Source organism: Scyliorhinus torazame, chromosome 14 (assembly GCF_047496885.1).
Source record: "Scyliorhinus torazame isolate Kashiwa2021f chromosome 14, sScyTor2.1, whole genome shotgun sequence".
Taxonomy (NCBI): domain Eukaryota; kingdom Metazoa; phylum Chordata; class Chondrichthyes; order Carcharhiniformes; family Scyliorhinidae; genus Scyliorhinus; species Scyliorhinus torazame.
Window position 1 is genome coordinate 143,163,605 of NC_092720.1, and position 18,635 is coordinate 143,182,239.

At 44.5% G+C, this 18,635-nt stretch overlaps 1 protein-coding gene across 7 annotated transcripts in view; it reads right to left on the reverse strand.

The window, feature by feature from the left end:
* Positions 1-18,635, reverse strand: part of LOC140390079 (centrosomal protein of 63 kDa-like) — a 157,951-nt gene that overhangs the window by 129,250 nt on the left and 10,066 nt on the right. For 4 of the 7 annotated variants that reach the window (XM_072474966.1, XM_072474969.1, XM_072474963.1 and 1 more), the window contains exons 2-5: positions 15,048-15,109; positions 8,811-8,994; positions 2,943-3,038; positions 2,182-2,322 (exon numbers count right to left, since the gene is read on the reverse strand). In XM_072474966.1, coding sequence (XP_072331067.1) covers positions 2,182-2,322; positions 2,943-3,038; positions 8,811-8,994; positions 15,048-15,091 — 465 coding nt within the window. In that variant the 5' untranslated portion in view covers positions 15,092-15,109. Of the gene's footprint in view, positions 1-2,181; positions 2,323-2,942; positions 3,039-8,810; positions 8,995-15,047; positions 15,110-15,376; positions 16,003-18,635 lie in introns of those variants that run through there. The other 3 variants (XM_072474968.1, XM_072474965.1, XM_072474967.1) reach the window with 2 other exon arrangements.

Here is an 18,635-nt window from a genome sequence, read left to right on the forward strand (position 1 = left end):
TATTCATTGACTACAGCTATGCCTTCTGTAGCCATTTGGGATGGCCACTTGCAACCAGCAACAGGGAAGGTCGCAAAGCATAGCAGGAAAAATGGACAATGCGAGATTCAGGCAGGCTCAGAGCCTGAAAATATATATTTGCGAAGTAAGGAATCCAGATGGTATCGAAACCCCAACAGATACCGTCTGGATTCAGCTCCAGGGTCCCAGGTTCGATTCCGGCTTGGGTCACTGTCTGTGCGGAGTCTGCACGTCCTCCCCGTGTCTGCGTGGGTTTCCTCCGGGTGCTCCGGTTTCCTCCCACAGTCCAAAGATGTGCGGGTTAGGTGAATTGGCCAATGATAAATTGCCCTTAATGTCCAAATTGCCCTTGGTGTTGGGTAAAGGTGTTGAGTTTGGGTAGGGTGCTCTTTCCAAGAGCCGGTGCAGACTCAAAGGGCCGAATGGCCTCCTTCTGCGCTGTGAATTCAATGATAATCTATAATTAATCTAGGACAAAGGTTCGGCACAACATTGTGGGCCGAAGGGCCTGTTCTGTGCTGTATTTTCTATGTTCTATGTTCTATGATTAGCATTTGATGGGCCGAATAGCATTTGATGGCCCATCTCCGCCAGACAAAGGACTGGTACTTGAGCGACCGGTACAGTCCTAGACATTTCGACGCCACTCCCTGTACTAGGAAATAACCGCTTGCAACACGCTCAGCCATCAAGGCACCCGCCCATTTATTGGTTCGAATCGAACATAGTGATCAGGGATCACCCAATTAGTGGGGTCCAAACTGAAGGACCGCCCAAAAGAGCACAAAAAACCCCAAGTATAAGAAGAGAGTCCACCACGTGTTCGGCCTCTCTTGGACCTGGTGCTCCGGCAACGACCACTTCCAATTGCAGCACCACCAGAAGCAAGTTAAAGTTCAACGCCCGCTACCAGACGGATGAGCCTAGCTGAGCAGCAGTTACTTCTACAGACTCGAAAGATCCAGAGTCGAACAACGGCCACTGTTCCTCTGACCTAAGCCGGGTGCCTGAAGTTAAGTACAGGTTGTCATAGTCGATAGGTGTAGTTTAACTGGTAGTGTTTATGTTGCATGATTAATTGTGTGTGTAAATAAAGTACCCTTGACCTTCAACTAACTAACTGATGTTTGGATCTTTGATCGATAGCCGGTTGAACCTTGTGGTGGTATCATTTGATACCTGGCGACTCTGAGCATTAGAATATAGATATCCAAAGAAAGGAGGGCAACCTCACTGACTGCCATATTTACAGCAAATCCAAAAAGGCAACACTTCAACACCATAATCCCAGCCAAGCTCATATCCAAACTGTAAAACCTAGGACTTGGCTCCTGCCTCTGTAACTGGATCCTCGACTTCTTGATGCATAAACCACAATCAGTAAGGATAAACAACAACACCTGCTCCACGACAGTCCTCAATACTCAACGGGTTTTTAATGACAAACAATATGGTTTCCATGGTCATCATTAGACTTTTAGCTCCAGATTTTTATTTAATTGAAATTTCACCATCTACAGTGGTGGGATTTGAACCTGGGTCGCCAGAGCATTACTCTGGGTCTTGGTTTACTATTCCAGTGACAATACTATTATGCCACCGCCTCCCCTTATGAGAGTTCAGGGCTCGAAAGGGTACATGTAGACAATGTGTTTCCACTTACAGGGAATCCAAAATTAAATATTAAATAGTCACTAATAAGTCACATAACGAATTCAGGAGAAATATCTTTACTCAGAGTGTGGTGAGAATGTGGAACTTACTACCTGAGAGAGTAGTTGAGGTGATCACATATATATTTAAAGGGAAGCTAGATAAACATATATTAGGGAAATAGGAAAGAGAATACTTGGAATCGGCTAAAGATAAAGTCGGGTGTGGAGCACGAGCTCAGGACAGCTGGCTTGAAGATGGTAAAATTGTACAGAATTCCATATATCTACCTAACCGTCATATACCATACCTGTGCCCACTCACAATAACCCATGCTGTTAAACCCTCAGTACCATCTTGCAGCAGAAAGTCAGGCAGGAACAAAACAAAAATGCAGTGTACTCAGTGAACGCCGACAGCTGAAAATATTGATAAAACTCTGGGAGAAATACTGAATAATCAAAATGGCCAAAGCAAGCAAACTAAATTTCAAATGGGATTGTTTACCTCGACCTTCTTATTCAGCCTGTTAAGTTCAGGTATGCCCTGCTTCTCATATCGGTCCTTCAGATCCTCCTTACATAGATCCTTCTTGTCCTTCATCTGTCGTCTCTGCAGCTTCTCATAGCTTTTCTTCAGTTTTCCAATCTGAAAGTATGAAATAAAAGAGAGTCTGAAAGATGAAATTTGAATGAAAGCTAAATACATTCTATCGCCATGTACCCCACTTCTGTAGCCTGCAATGGGCAGGCAGCTGGGCTGGCTTGTCTCAGGGATCCCTTGGTGAACTGTGCAGTAAGTCTCCTGAGCCATGAGAATTTCCACACTAGGCCAAGACATGATACTTTAATGTTGAACCCCATCTCATGGCAAGGTAAACAAACAAAAAGCTGCAGCCTCAGCTCCGTTATGGTGGGGTACAGATTGCAATAGCATGTCAGCCAGATTTACAGTGAGGTGAAGAGAGGAAATGTCAGATCAGTCTCGGGATGCAGGAATTCAATATGGTAGCATTAACATGTGGCCACCAAGAGAGGACCGGATTCGGCTTGATTTTGATGTCCCCCAGGACAGAGTGTTCAGACTCACATATGTAGGAAGACCAACTGTGCGAATGAGGTACCTATGGGCCTGCAACCCCACAATAGTGCTTTGACACAGTAGGGAGAAGGAGGAACTGACTGTCAAGAAAATGATTATATTAATGTACAATTTAAACAGCTTCTCTTTCAAAAAAGAAAATGAGTTTTTGCGAGACTACCTCTTACCTCTTCCCGAAATATGTTCAGCTGTGCTTCATATTGCACCACCATATCATGTTGGACCTTTTCATTGTCCTGTAACTGCTGTCGTAATATTCCCACCTGAAAAATAGAAGAAACATTCCTTTGTTATTTGTGAGAGAAATCGCACACAAGAATGCGGCATGTAATCCAAAGAGTAGAGTTCAGTGATTACCCACAGAGTGTGCTCTTCACTCCCAGAGTTGGTGAATAAATTATTCAAATATGTGTCATGCGAGAGTGCCTTTAAGAACTGGATGTTTAAGCAATGTACCTTTAAGAAATCAGTGATGTCATAGAGTGGGTGGAGCTCAGCTCAGTTCAGCCATTTTGCAGTTTGGTTTGGCAGTTTGAGAAAGTGCCAGGCTGGTTTTGCTGAGAGCAGCTAAAAAGTGCCTGGTTGGTTTTGTTGAGAGCAGTTTAAAAGTAGAAAGCCAGTTTGAGACAGCAGCTTCAGAAGTTCTGGTTTGCTGTGATCTGCTGGAAGGGAGAAAGCCAGGTTTGAGAAAGCAGCATGGGTGTGTCTGTGGGTTTCCAGGGAGCTGCATGAGGAAAGCAAGAAGCTGGAGCTGAAGTCACCCAAGCTAGTATATCTCTGCCATTCTACAGAAAATATATATATCCTTTAACCTGATGTGATACTGTTTAAAGGTGTTAAGTCTCTTGGAAGTTTGAAGGAACATCTTAGGGAATTATTTACTGTTGCAATATTTTCTGAGTTATCTTTGAAGTAAGGGGTGTTAAGAGATCCAATGTTTATTTAAGATGATAAGTTCAGTTCATGGAATAAACAGTGTTTTGTGTTTAAAAACCCACGTGTCCATAATTGTAATCCCACGCCTAGGGAAAAAGCCGTGTGTTAGGAAAAGCAACAAATACATTAAAGGGAGAGGTTGGTTTAACTCCATGATACATTTTGGGGTTCTGGAAACGCCTCGCCCATAACATATGGATTAAACACAGAAACTGCTGTAAAATATGCAGCAGACACGGCTGATACTAAATGCCGAGTTGTTCAAATCACAGAAGGGAAACTTGAAACAACTACTCTCAACTGTGTTTGCAACTTGTATGTTAGAAGGCGATGTGAAATCCAGAAAATAGTGTGATGATTTTGTAACAAAGTAAATGTTTATTAAGAAATAGAAAAAAAACGTAAAATAGAAGTACACTACAATAAGGCTTTACACACTATCGATACTTTAGAAAGGTCCAAACAATCTTAATTTAACTACCACCGGAGCTAACTCTCGCTAATCTGTTCCACACCTTAAAGGTTTCAAGACCAATAACTTTTACAGTACTTTTACGTCTCTTGGGGTTGCTTCTGAAGATAACCAGCAGTTTACTTTTTGAATCTGGTTTCCTTTACACTGCTTGCTGGGAGTTAAACAGCTATTCCTGCAGTTGGCCGAGATCTAAAGCAGCAGATGTTTTTGTGTTGTTGGGGTGGGCCGACGCAGAGAGGGGAGTGCCCAAAGACCACACTTTCCTTCAGTTAAACAGGGAGGAAGGTGGAAGAGAAAACCAATAAATGGCATCCCCCCTGCAGTAGAGGGAGCCCCAACCACCCTGCCTAGGTTTCAATATCCCCTTAAATATATTTTCCCTTTGACCTTTCCCTTTTCTTGCTCAATGTATTTAGAATTGCTCTCTCCCAGGATCGAAATAGTTTATTTTTATCTACCCTGGAATTTAACCGTGACAAGTCTGAGGTGAAGCATATTGGGAGGATTTCTTATATTCATCACAGAGAGGTCCTGACGAAAGGTCATCATCCTAAATTCATAACCCTGTTCCTCACTTCCCCGGATGCTGCCTGAATTGTTAAGAGTATTTCCAGTATTTTGTATTTTTAATCCTTCTTCTTCTTCTTATCTACTGCAATTTAAACAGCAGTTCTTCTGTAAACCTTTGCAGTAAAGAATCAAATCCAACGTACAGCACTAATGCCACCTACAGGCACATCTAACTGCAATGATAAGCCAGGAGGCAACTTCCTGCTACATGATCTAAATTAAATGAAAACCTGGCAGGATTGACTTTCAGAGTGAAGGACTGCACTGATCCAGTTACACATAGCACAGAATTGCTTATGCTGTTGGATGAAATTCCAACTAGCTAGGTGGGGGTTGGGAAATTGAGGAGAAAGGCAGAGCTAAAAATGGAAGACAGAAAATTAAAACAAAGAATAAAACAGCACAGGACAGGCCCTTCGGCCCTCCAAGCCTGTAACCAGTCATGACACCACCCTTGGCCAAAACCCTCAGCACTTCCTAGTGCCGTATCCCTCTATACCCATCCCATCCATGTATTTGTCAAGATGCCTTTTGAACGCCATTAATGTATCTGCTTCCACAACCTCCCTTGGCAACCCGTTCCAGGCACTCACCACCCTCTGTGTAAAATAACCTGCCTCGCACATCTCCTCTAAACTTTGCCCCATGGACCTTAAACCTATGACTGGTGACTGACCCCTCCACCCTGGGAAAGAGTGCCTGCCTATCCACTCTATCCGTGCCCCTCATAATCTTGTAGACCTCTATCAGGTCACCCCTCAACCTCCGTTGTTCTAATGAAAAACAGTCCGAGTCTGTTCAGCCTCTCCACATAGCAAACATCCTCCAGACCAGGCAACATCCTGGTAAACCTCCTCTGCAACCTCTCCAAAGCTTCCACATCCTTCTGGTAGTGTGGTGGCCAGAATTGTGCGCAATATTCCAAGTGCGGCCTCACAAAGGTTCTATACAACTGTAGCACGACTTGCCAGTTTTTATACTCGATGCCCCATCCAATGCAAGCAAGCATTCCATAAGCTTTCCTGACTACCTTGTCCACTTGTGTTGCCACTTTCAAAGATCTGTGGACCTGCACACCCAGATATTTCTGACTTTCTGTATTCCTAGGAGTTTTGCCATTAGAAAGAGAGTTTGAAGGCAGAGCAACAAAGGTTGGAAAATAGATACAGAGAGAATCTGGTTCTGCTTAATGGCAAGTACCTAACGAGAAGTATCATAAATAATAAGGGCACAGATTTGTGGTGATATGCTTGTAGATAATATTACATGTACTCATCAATGTGACCTTTCACCAACAGGTGGCGTAAGAGATCAGTCAGGTGACATCCGGCTACCAGCAGAAAGTTGTAAGGCGTACACAAGGACAGTCACACATAAGGGTAGTTCCAGGAGAGTCTAAAGTAACTCTGTAATAACTTGGTCGGTATAAGATTCTGATTGTTACCTAACCACATGTACATTAATAAATCATCGTCCTGGCTACGTCACCAGCAGTTCTGAGCTAGACAAGATCACGGAACACAACAAGATTGACGTCTGGAAGTATGAGTTTTTAGTTGCCACCGAAACACGGGTCTCTGGATCGTTTAAGTTGAGGTGTATACTGGAAGATTCACATCAGGATTCGACAAATGACCTAACACACAGACATATGCAGAAATTGCCCAATGCGTTTAAATGGCAGCGGGTTGATTCCCTGCTGCCTGGAACCCACCACAAATGTCTCTGACTCAGAACTCGTGCTACGGGCAGCACGGTAGCATTGTGGATAGCACAACTGCTTCACAGCTCCAGGGTCCCAGGTTCGATTCCGGCTTGGGTCACGGTCTGTGCGGAGTCTGCACATCCTCCCCGTGTGTGCGTGGGTTTCCTCCGGGTGCTCCGGTTTCCTCCCACAGTCCAAAGATGTGCAGGTTAGGTGGATTGGCCATGATAAATTGCCCTTAGTGTCCAAAATTGCCCTTAGTGTTGGGTGGGGTTACTGGGTTATGGGGATAGGGTGGAGGTGTTAACCTTGGGAAGGGTGCTCTTTCCAAGAGCTGGTGCAGACTCGATGGGCCGAATGGCCTCCTTCTGCACTGTAAATTCTATGATTCATGGTAGAAACCTGGGCCAGGTAAGCGGGACTAATCTGCATACTTACCCAGGGGATCTCAAGACAGTTTAATGCCTAGTCTACAAGCTGTGCAACTCAACTGAACATCTCAACTGACCTCTTCCCCCCCCCCCCCCCCCCCCCCCCCCATTACCCCTCTCGACCACCCAACCCACCTCACCTATTCACTCACACTCATTCATTGAAAGGATCAAGACCTATAAAAATTAACTGAACATATGGCAGTTACTGTCATTAAAAGGAAACATCATCCTCTCCGCCCCCGATTCTCCTACACTGGACTTGCCCTGCAGTGTCTGCACTGCCCATTTCATAGAATCATAGAATCCCTACAGTGCAGCAGAAGGCCATTCGGCCCATCGAGTCTGCATCGACCCTCCGAAAGACCGCTCTACCTAGCTCTAATCCTCCGCACTATTCCTGCAGACCCACCTTAAGGGCCAATTTATCATGGCCAAACAACCTAACCAGAACATCTTTGGATTGTGGGAGGAAACTGGAGCACCCGGAGGAAACCCACGCAGACACAGGAAGAAAGTGCAAACTCCACACAGTCACCCGAGATCAGAATCGAACTCGGGTCCCTGGAGCTGCGAGGCATCAGTACGAACCACTGTGCCACCCCAGCTCGGATAGGGAGAGCACAGAAGAAATGGGCAATATCGTTGGGTCAGAAAAAGAAAATCTAGGCCATGGCTTAGGTCTGTGTGGAGTCTGCACGTTCTCCCCATGTCTGCGTGGGTTTCCTCTGGGTGCTCCGGTTTCCTCCCACAAGTCCTGAAATGCTCTCCCACTGATACTCCTACCACCAGCCCTGTTTCCTTCAATCTAAATTCGGAATTGCCCATCTCTTGTTGATTTTGTCAGTCTAGCTAAAAATTCTGAATGCAATTTAGGAATTCTGTGCCTCTGTACCTTTTACACTGACTATCCCAGTTAATATTTGGGTATTTGAAATGGATTTAACTAAGGTGTACAAAATGATGAGGGGGCAAAATAAAGTAAATAGACATGACCTATTTATCTTAGCAGATGAGTCAAAAACTAAGGGCATAGATTTAAAATGATTGGTCGAGGGATTCGCAGAGAGATGACAGAACAGTTTTTAATCCAGAAGGTGATAAGGACTTGGAACTATTGCCTGAAAGGTGACAGATTCTGCTTCTGCCATCACAGTTATAAAGTAGTCAATTTGAAGATCGGTGACCAGCTGGGCTCTGGAAGGTGCAGGAAGGTGTGATTAGGTTGGATAGATATGATTGGCACGGACACAATGGACCAAATGGCATCCTGTAAATTTCTACGATTTCTATGATTCTATGAGATTGGAGCAAGACACCATTTCAGTTCTGAGTTTCACCAGGGTGTCAATCAAATACATGCCCCATGAGCAACCCAAATGAAAACCCACAACTTTCAGCGATCTGCAGTGGCAATTCAATCACTAATATCTCAATTACCATGCAGGACTTTGTGTGATGTTCACATGAATTTAATTCAAAGGTTTCCAACAAATGCCGCTGAAAACCAGACTCCTCCGAGTGCTGTACAAATGAGTCAGAGGAAATTGGTTTTCAGCAGCATTCGTTGGAAACCTTTGAATTAAATTCATGTGAACGTCACACTGAAAGTTTCCATCTACCCACTCTTTCAAGTTCACTTTTTACTGTTGGCAGATATATCCACCCAACCATTCCCTCTCCCTGCAATCACAGCCACCCCCCTCCAAGATCAGCTATCCTCCACATCCTTATACTCTCCAGGTTGTGTCTACTTTGAGGCTCACTCCTTATGTACTCACCTCCCGAGTCAGTTTATAACCACTCATACAGAAATTGCAATATCCTCTTAAACTGAACCGAACTGGTAATAGGCGGGTAAATTCAAAGTCTGCAAGACCACTTTCGGTTGTGGTATTGAGGGAGGTTTTGCTCCTACCTCTGTGTGTTTCTGGTCAAGCAGTAGTCGAAAGGCACTGAGCTCCTGTTCCCGGACCTTCAATCTGGTTTCCACAGAATGGAACTGCGCTTCCCATTCAGATTTTTTCTGAGCCACCATAATATCGATTTGCTTCATTAATTCTTGTAATTCAGCCTCGCAGGTGGTCAGGGCACTGCTGCAACTTAATTCAAAGACAATAAAAATTAGGAGAGAGATAGAAATTCACAAATTATTTTTTTTAAAGACTCTCTTCCTTAATGACTTGGTAAATAAAGGTAACATCCAGTACATAGTCTCAGCAATGGTACCAAAAACTATCATTGATTGTCATAAAATGGACTCTGCCATCCTTATCCAGTTTCACCTACATGTGACACCAGACCAATAGCAATGTGGCTGACTCTTAACTGCCCTCTGAAATGGCCGAACAAGCCATTCAGTTGCACCAAACTACTACAGAAAATTTAAAAAGCAATAAAACCAAACGGGCCACCCAGCATCATCAACTTATGCACCAGAAACTACAACGGCAAACTCAACCCTTTCAACCCAGCAAAGTCCTCCTCACTAACATTTAGGGGCTGCCCCACAGTCTAGGCAAGCAACAGCCTGACAGTCATACACCCGGAATCATACGTTGCACACAATGGGCGGGAGTCTCTGGTCCGCCAGCCGCATTTTCCTGGGCGGCGTGCCCTCGTCTGCAGCGGGATTTTCCGTTCCCGCCACCTGTAAATCCAGGGGGGATGCGCTGCCAGTGTAATGGAGAATCCAGCCGGTAGAGAATCCAGCCCAATGTCCTAGACACTATACATCATCACCATCCCTTGAACATAGAACATAGAAAATACAGCACAGAACAGGCCCTTCGGCCCACGATGTTGTGCCAAACCTTTGTCCTAGATTAATCATAGATTATCATTGAATTTACAGTGCAGGAGGCCATTCGGCCCTTTGAGTCTGCACCGGCTCTTGGAAAGAGCACCCTACCCAAACTCAACACCTTCACCCAACACCAAGGGCAATTTGGACGTTAAGGGCAATTTATCATTGGCCAATTCACCTAACCCGCACATCTTTGGATTGTGGGAGGAAACCGGTGCACCCGGAGGAAACCCACGCAGACATGTATGGCAGAGTATGTACTTATCTCACTTGCAGGACAGACCCACCAGGTGATGGTGGCACAGTGGAGTATTGTTGGGAGGGAATTGCCCTTAGAGTCTTGAAATTGACTCCAGGCCCCATGACGTCTCATGGTATCTGGTCAAACATGAGCAAGGAAACTTCTTGCTGATTACTGCTTACCGCCCCCCTCAGCTCAATATTCCTTCATGTTAAACACCAACTGAAAGAAACACTGTGAATGGCAATGGTACAGAAAGTACTCTGGGTGGGAGACTCCAGTGTTCATCATTAAGAATGGCTCAGGAGCATCACCAATGACCAAGCTGACTGACTCCTAAAAGACCCAGCTGCTAGACTGCTAGTGTGAGGGAACCGACAAGAGGGGGGAAAAAACTACCAGACCTCATCCTCACCAATCTACCACATGCATTTGTCCATGATAGTGGTGTAAGGAGTGACCACCACACAAGTACTCATGAACACCAAGTCCCATCCTCAGACTAAAGCAACCCTCCATCGTGTTGTGTGCCACTACCACCACAGCGATGCCCACATTCCGGGAAAAAACATTAAAAAGCAATGAGCCACAAAATCTTGAATGGCATTGTTCATTTTCAATCACTGTTGATCCAATTAGGCGATTACAAAGAGCCCCGTAGACCTTAACCAAGGGAAAATAGAGCAACAAAATAAGCCAGGGTCCCTGTTTCTGACTGTTTAGCAGTGAACCTTGCTGAAGCGCATGAGAACAGTCCTGGTTTAGTTGTGGTATGTTCTACAATTGAAAAAGTCACTGGCATACACTCATGGAACTGCATTTACAGTACAGAGTTATATAAGACGCTAGGACTTTGGTGCAATACCAGAGCACTGCCGATATATAATAATGGGATCCACTGTCATCTACAAAAGAGGCTGGAGGGTCGGCACGCGGCACTGGGATACGGCGCTGAGGACCCAGGTTTGAACCCCGGCCCTAGGTCACTGTCCATGTGGAGTTTGCACATTCTCCCCGTGTCTGCGTGGGTTTCAACCCCACAACCCAAAGATGTGCAGGTTAAGTGGATTGGCCACGCTAAATTGCCCTTTAATTGAAAAATAATTATTGGGTACTCTAAATTTATTTAAAAAAAACAAAGGAGGCGAGAAACAAACAAACAAAATAAAATATTTATTTAGTTGTCTTCAGTTATTTAGCTTTCCGTTCACTGTCTACCCATCATTTCTCTGTATATGTTTCACCAGCCCTTCAGCTAATGATTCATTTTAGGTAAGGTAAAGTCACCATAGTCCCAGATGACCACAGGTTGCTTTCCCTTTGAGAGGGAGAGCTGACTGGTGGTGATTTAACCTGAGGGTCACCACAACTCAGGCAAGGGGCAAGATTGAGAAAGCGGGAGCCTTCAATGCTCCCAGTGGCTATTTCTCACGTCTCAATAGTAAATATTAGCTTATTCCACTGTAAGGGTCATCATATGACTGTTTCAGTGGGTGATTACTTTGGGAATAGCGATCACAATTCCATAAGTTTTAGAATACTCATTGACAAAGACGAGAGTGGTCCTAAAGGAAGAGTGCTAAATTGGGGAATGGCCAAATATAACAAAATTCGGCAGGAGCTAGGGAATGTGGATTGGGAGCAGCTGTTTAAGGGTAAATCCACATTTGAAATGTGGGAGTCTTTTAAGGAAAGGTTGATTAGAGTGCAGGACAGACATGTCCCTGTGAAAATGAGGGATAGAAATGGCAAGATTAGGGAACCATGGATGACTGGTGGAATTGTGAGACTAGCTAAGATGAAAAAGGAAGCATACATAAGATCTAGTCAACTTAAATCTGATTAAGCTTTGGAGGAATATCGGGAAAGTAGGACAAATCTCAAACACGCAATAAAGAGGGCAAAAAGGGGTCATGAAATATCTTTGGCTAACAGGGTTAAGGAAAATCCCAAAGCCTTTTATTCGTCTATGGAGGAGCAAGAGGGTAACTAGAGAAAGGATTGGCTCACTCAAAGACAAAAGAGGAAATTTATGCGTGGAGTCAAAGGAAATGGGTGAGATTCTTAATGAGTACTTTGCATCGGTATTCACTAAGGAGAGGGACATGATGGATGTTGAGGTTAGGAATGGATGTTTAAATACTCTAGGTCAAGTCGGCATAAGGAAGGGGGAAGTTTGGGGTATTCTAAAAGGCATTAAAGTGGACAAGTCCCCAGGTCCGGATGGGATCTATCCCAGGTTACTGAGGGAAGCGAGGGACAAAATAGCTGGGGCTTTAACAGATATCTTTGCAGCATCCTTGAGCACGAGTGAGATCCCGGAGGACTGGAGAATTGCTAATGTTGTCCCTTTGTTTAAGAAGGGTAGCAGGGATAATCCAGGGAATTATAGACCTGTGAGCTTGACGTCAGTGGTAGGTAAACTGTTGGAGAAGATACTGAGGGATAGGATCTATTCACATTTGGAAGAAAATAGACTTATCTGTGATAGGCAGCATGGTTTTGTGCAGGGAAGGTCATGTCTTACAAACCTAATAGAATTCTTTGAGGAAGTGACAAAGTTAATTGATGAGGGAAGGGTTGTAGATGTCATATACATAGACTTCAGTAAGGCGTTTGATAAAGTTTCCCATGGCAGGTTGATGGAAAAAGTGAAGTTGCATGGGGTTCAGAGTGTACTAGCTAGATGGATAAAGAACCGGCTGGGCAACAGAAGACTGATAGTAGTGGTGGAAGGGAGTGTCTCAAAATGGAGAAGGGTAACTAGTGGTGTTCCACAGGGATTCATGCTCGGACCACTGTTGTTTGTGATATACATAAATGATCTGGATGAAGGTATAGGTAGTCTGATTAGCAAGTTTGCAGGTGATACTAAGATAGCGAGGGGGACTGTCAGAGAATACAGCAAAATATAGATAAATTGGAGAGTTGGGCAGAAAAATGGCAGATGGAGCTCAATCCAGGCAAATGCGAGGTGATGCATTTTGGAAGATCTAATTCAAGAGCAGACTATATGGTCAATGGAAGAGTCCTGCGGAAAATTGATGTAGAGAGAGATCTGGGAGTTCAGGTCCATTGTACCCTGAAGGTGGCAACGCAGGTCGATAGAGTGGTCAAGAAGGCCTACAGCATGCTTGCCTTCATCGGACGGTGTATTGAGTACAAGAGTCGGCAGGTTATGTTACAGTTGTATAGGACTTTGGTTAGGCCACATTTGGAATACTGTGTGCAGTTCTGGTCGCCACATCACCAGAAGGATGTGGATGCTTTAGAGAGGGTGCAGAGGAGGTTCACCAGGATGTTGCCTGGTTTGGAGGGTGCTAGCTGTGAAGAAAGGTTGAGTAGATTAGGATTGTTTTTGTTGGAAAGATGGAGGTTGAGGAGGGACCTGATTGAGGTCTACAAAATTATGAGAGGTATGGACAGGGTGGATAGCAACAAGCTTTTTCCAAGAGTGGGGGTGTCAATTACAAGGGGTCACGATTTCAAGGTGAGAGGGGGAAAGTTTAAGGAAGATGTGTGTGGAAAGTTTTTTACGCAGAGGGTGGTGGTTGCCTAGAATGCTTTGTCAGCGGAGGTGGTAGAGGCGGGCACGATAGCATCATTTAAGATGCATCTAGACAGATATATGAACGGGCGGGGAACAGACGGAACTCGAACCTTGGAAAATAGGCGACAGGTTTAGATAAAGGATCTGGATCGGCGCAGGCTGGGAGGGCCGAAGGGCCTGTTCCTGTGCTGTAATTTTCTTTGTTCTATATCACAAGATTATATTATGTTTTGGTGCTAGGCGATCAGCCCAGAGGTTGCATTCAAAGCACACCGTGGTTAATTCGTAATAAAATTAAATAATTTGCTAATTTAGATTTAGAGAGCCAGATTTCTGTGGTCCCACAGTTTATTGCTCCTGAGGTGCCGTGGACCACATCTCCTATCAAAATGGATCGAACCCCGTAAAAAGATGATCCGAAATGGCAACGCCGACAACGAAGTGAATAAAGATCAGCCTGCTGAGTACAGGCTCATTACCTGCACCCTTATCCCGTGGTCATAAAACTCCCATCTAATGGGAGCAGCAATGCCAGAATCGGCTGCTGGTCACCATTTTTAAATCCCGGCCTCCATTCCAACACAGACGGAGGCATGAAAATCCAGGCCATAGAGTCATTATGACACAGAAGCCGGCCAATCAGCCCACTGAATCCATGGGATTGTGGGCAAGCACCAGAAGGCATGACTATGGAACTTGATTCACAATTGCCATTCTAACCTGTGACTCCAGTACACAGTAAATAGGTCTCTCAGCACCTCCTGATGTTCTCAATGCCCTCAGGACAACTACGAACCCAATGCTGCCTTGCCAGCATCGCACACTTCTCAAGGACAGGTTGTAAAAAAGCTTTGTCCACTTGAGCATAATTCCAGCGGAGATGCATCCACTGGAAATATAATTCAATAACCAACATAAATTCCACAATCACATGGTTACCTAAAAACCCCTGCCCATGTCACGCAAAAGCCAGGAACTTTAAATTGTCGTGCGTGTACAGCTGCACGAAAAATATGAATTTAAATAGATCACCCGTGCATGCCAAACCAAATTAGTGAGGTTGCCCATAACCCATTCCTTGGTTCAAAGGCATTAAGACAACTGCACCATTACTGAGAATGTCCAGGAGTGAAAACCAGACATTTGCGCATTATTCCTTTTGCACTCTCTGTAGCCACTTGTCTCTTTTCTCACTACCTAAGCCTCCATTTTTCCCCTCCTTTCCCTTTCAAAACTTACAACAGCAGAGGTAATCACGTAGCCGTCGTGTCTGTGCCAGCTTTCTGTAGGAGTGATCCAATTAGCCCCACACCCCCCTTCTTTCCCCACAGCGACTTCGGAGTCTTCTTGCAAGGTAAAAAAAAGTTGAAAGAAAAGTCTAACATGGAATTAAACCTTGTGCTAGGTTTTGGGGCAAATCTGAGGTATGATTATACAGCAATGCAATTTAGAAGCTGTTCACCACAGTGGCAAAATCAAAAGCGAGATTAAGCCCCTAAACATCAGATTTTCTAAGCACAACAATACTCTATCCATTAGAATTAGATATTCTACTCACCCATCTTGGCCAAAGTTTTGTACTGCTTCCAGTAAAGCCTCCATTTCCTTCCTTCCTCCCAGCTTCAGATATACAATGACAGGAAGAGGTAAAGGTAAGTTTAATTGAAAATAAATGTTTTCAAAACCATATTTGCCACAATCGATTAAATTTGCTGCTCCACGTTCATCACACTTATGAAATCTGGAGTCATTGCACCTTTTTCTTTCACAACAAAACCATTTTCATCTCCAGGACTCTTCATCCACACTAATTTCTACAATACACTCCTACCTGTTACTTCTTTGGAAGTAGATGAGTTAAATTCACTCTGCTACCCCATAGCTTACCTTTGCTTTTTCAAATCACCTGGTTTAGATCTGTGTGACTGTGGAGAGAAAGCATTGAGAGGCGAGTGGGAGTACTTAGATCAATCTTTCAGAGTCAGCATAGGCATGACTGGCATAGAGGTGTTCAATCATCCTCTCATTCTGTTAGGCTCCAAGACGAGGAAATGCAGTTACACAGGTTGACTGCAGAAGAGGCTATTGAAAGGAGACTTGATAGAGGTGGTCAAAATCATGAGGGGTCTGAAGAGAGTAGATAGTGAGAAACTGTTCCCATTGGTGGAAGGACTGGGAACGAGAGGGTCCAGATTTAAGGTGATTGGCACAAGAAGCAATAAAAGCAACATGAAGAAAAACAATTTCACTCAGCGAGTGGTTAGGATCTGGATAGCACTACACGAGTGTGATGGAGGCAGATTCAATCGCCGGCAGCACACCCCGCCCGCGGGTTTCCAAGACAGCATTGACAGCAGTAGGAGCAGAGAATCCCGCCATCAGTAAACGGCGCGTCTCCTCCCGCTGCCAAGAAACATGCGGCTGGGCGGTCGGAAAATCCTGCCCAATGACCTTCCTTCCATCATTAGGTGAGTTGGGATGTTCACTGATGCTTGTACAATAGTCAGCACCATTCATGATACTGAAGCAGTCCATGTCCATATGCAACAAGACCTGCAAAACAACCAGGCAGAGGCTGCTAGTGACAAGTAATATTCGCACCATACAAGTGGCAAGCAATGACCATCTCCAACAAGATAAAATTTAACAACCTCCCTGTAGTAATTCAGGAGACATGAGGATAAAGGTTGATTCTAATTTATTTTAACTCAAAAGTAAAAGCTGCACCTGCGGCATTGGAGAATGAAAGGTTTAGTGAGAGGGAAGAACTGAGGGAGATCACCATTAATCGAGAAATGGTGCTGGGAAAACTGATGGGATTGAAGGCGGATAAATTCCCAGGGCCTGAGAATCTGCATCCCAGAGTGCTTAAAGAGGTGGCTCTGGAAATAATGGATGCATTGGTGGTCATCTTCCGGGATTCTATAGACTCTGGAACTGTTCCTGCAGATTGGAGGGCAGCTCACATCACTCTAATATTCAGAAAGGGAGGTAGAGAGAAAACAGGGAATTATAGACCAGTAAGCCTAACATCGGTAGTGGGGAAAATGCTTGAATCCATTATCAAGGACTTTATAGCGGAACATTTAGAAAGCAGTGGCAGAATCATTAAGCCCCTAGTCTATTAAATACCCATTTTAAAACTCACTCATAACCTCAGGTAATTTCAAAACACATATTCAGCATGACAGAGCATAATTCATTTCAAGACAGAACAACATTAAAATACACAATTTAACAGAAACACAAAAACCATGATAAAACAAACTTTTCACTCAGCTACTAAATACATTTCTCAAGACAGTGTCCAAGGACAGGGCAGGCTCCATGGCAATGGCACAGTAACCTAAAGGCGCTATTGTCCTCAGCAAGAATCCAGTTCAAGCAGTTTGTGATAACGACACAGAATCACATTCCAGAACACATACAAGAATTCATTTCTGAAACATTTCAAGTTAATGTTGCACATTAAAGACAGACAGTTAACCATCAAATCAAACTAATTTGATTCTAACCCAAACCAATTAGGATTACATAGGGGTGTAGCTAGATGGCTAAAGACAGCTATGATTTAGTATAACCGTGTTGGATCGTATGGCCATTATTATCTGGATCATTCTATATTCTTTGATCTAAGCTATTCGCTGTCTCTATCTTTCATACTTTCACTTTCCAACTCTGACTCTTGAAGTAAATGTTTTGCCGGAAGCAAGAAAATCATTTCTGTATTATTTGAAAGTTATATTGTCTACAAATTGCTTCTCTTTGAGTCCTTTTGCTAGCTGGACTTATTGGAGCATAGGATTTAAGTGATTCTCAATTGTAATCAACGAGAGTCAATAAAACGATTCTTATTTGCACCCGAGAAGTGTTAACTCAAATTTCTACTGAGTTTTAGTGTTCGCAAGTGCCACGAGATCTGCATGGTAGATCTCTACAGCCCCCGTCGTCACATGTGGCGTGTCCCGGTTGGTGAAAAGGAACAGAGTCAGTTTGGTGTCGAGCGAGCTGGTGGTCTGTTTCTTCATGCTGGTTTCAAACTGCCATTCGAACAAGCCATTAGAAGATGGTGGTAGGGCACCGACCAAATGTGCTTCATCCCATTGGACTTTGCGAATGCCTGGACTTCTCCACTGGTGAAAGGGGCCCCGTCATCGGACATTAGGACCTACAGTATGTCATGAGTGCAAAACGATTGCCGGAGTTTTTCTGTAGTAATGCTGGAAGTCACGGAGGATATCCAATGCATGTTCATCCATTCAGAATGGGCATCTACCAAGATCAAAAACATTGACCCCATGAAATGGCCCAACCAAAACCGCATGTATCCATATACAAGGCCTTCTTGGACACTCCCATGGATGTAACAAGGCCGACAGCAGGAGCTTCTTATTCTCCTGACATGATGGGCAGGGTTTCACCAAACTTTCAATGTTGGAATCAAGCACAGCCACCAGACATAGCTCCTGGTAAGCATCTTCACCTTGGGGACACCTGGGTGACCACTGGGAGCTCCTTCACGGTTGGGCAGACGCCAGGGCGAGGAAATTCGTGCCTTTCAGATAGGAAGGGCTTCAGGTGCTCAGTAGGGTGTCCTTGAATTCTGCCGCTTAGGATCACATGGCACAGTTTTGCCAAATTGGGGTCTTTCTGGATCCATGTCTGGATCTGCCTGGTGGACACAGACAGGGTGTCCATAAAATTCAAAGTCATGATGACCTCGTCCATTCTCGGTGGGGTTGCAAGCTTGTGGGTAACAGTAGGTAATTCAGGCCATCAGCATTGGCATGTGCTTTCCCAGGCAGTACTCAAAAGAGTATTCATATGCCGTCAAGAGTGCCCAGTGCTGAATCTGAGCTGAAGCAATGCGCGAGATTGACTTGTCAACCTTAAAAAGACAGCATGGGTTTTGGTCCGTGATTATCGTAAAGTGTTGGCAGTAAATGTGTGGATGGAATTTCTTTACTCCGACTATTATGGACTGCCCCTAGTCCATAGGGAGAGGCATCGCATGTTAGTACCAGCAGTGGGATCATAGTGCGGCAAGATATTGGATGACAACAGCTGTTGCTTCACTTTTGTGAAGGCTTTGTACTGTGGAGCCTGTGTGTGGGGGTGCCAGTAAGATGGGGAAGATGGCCAGGTT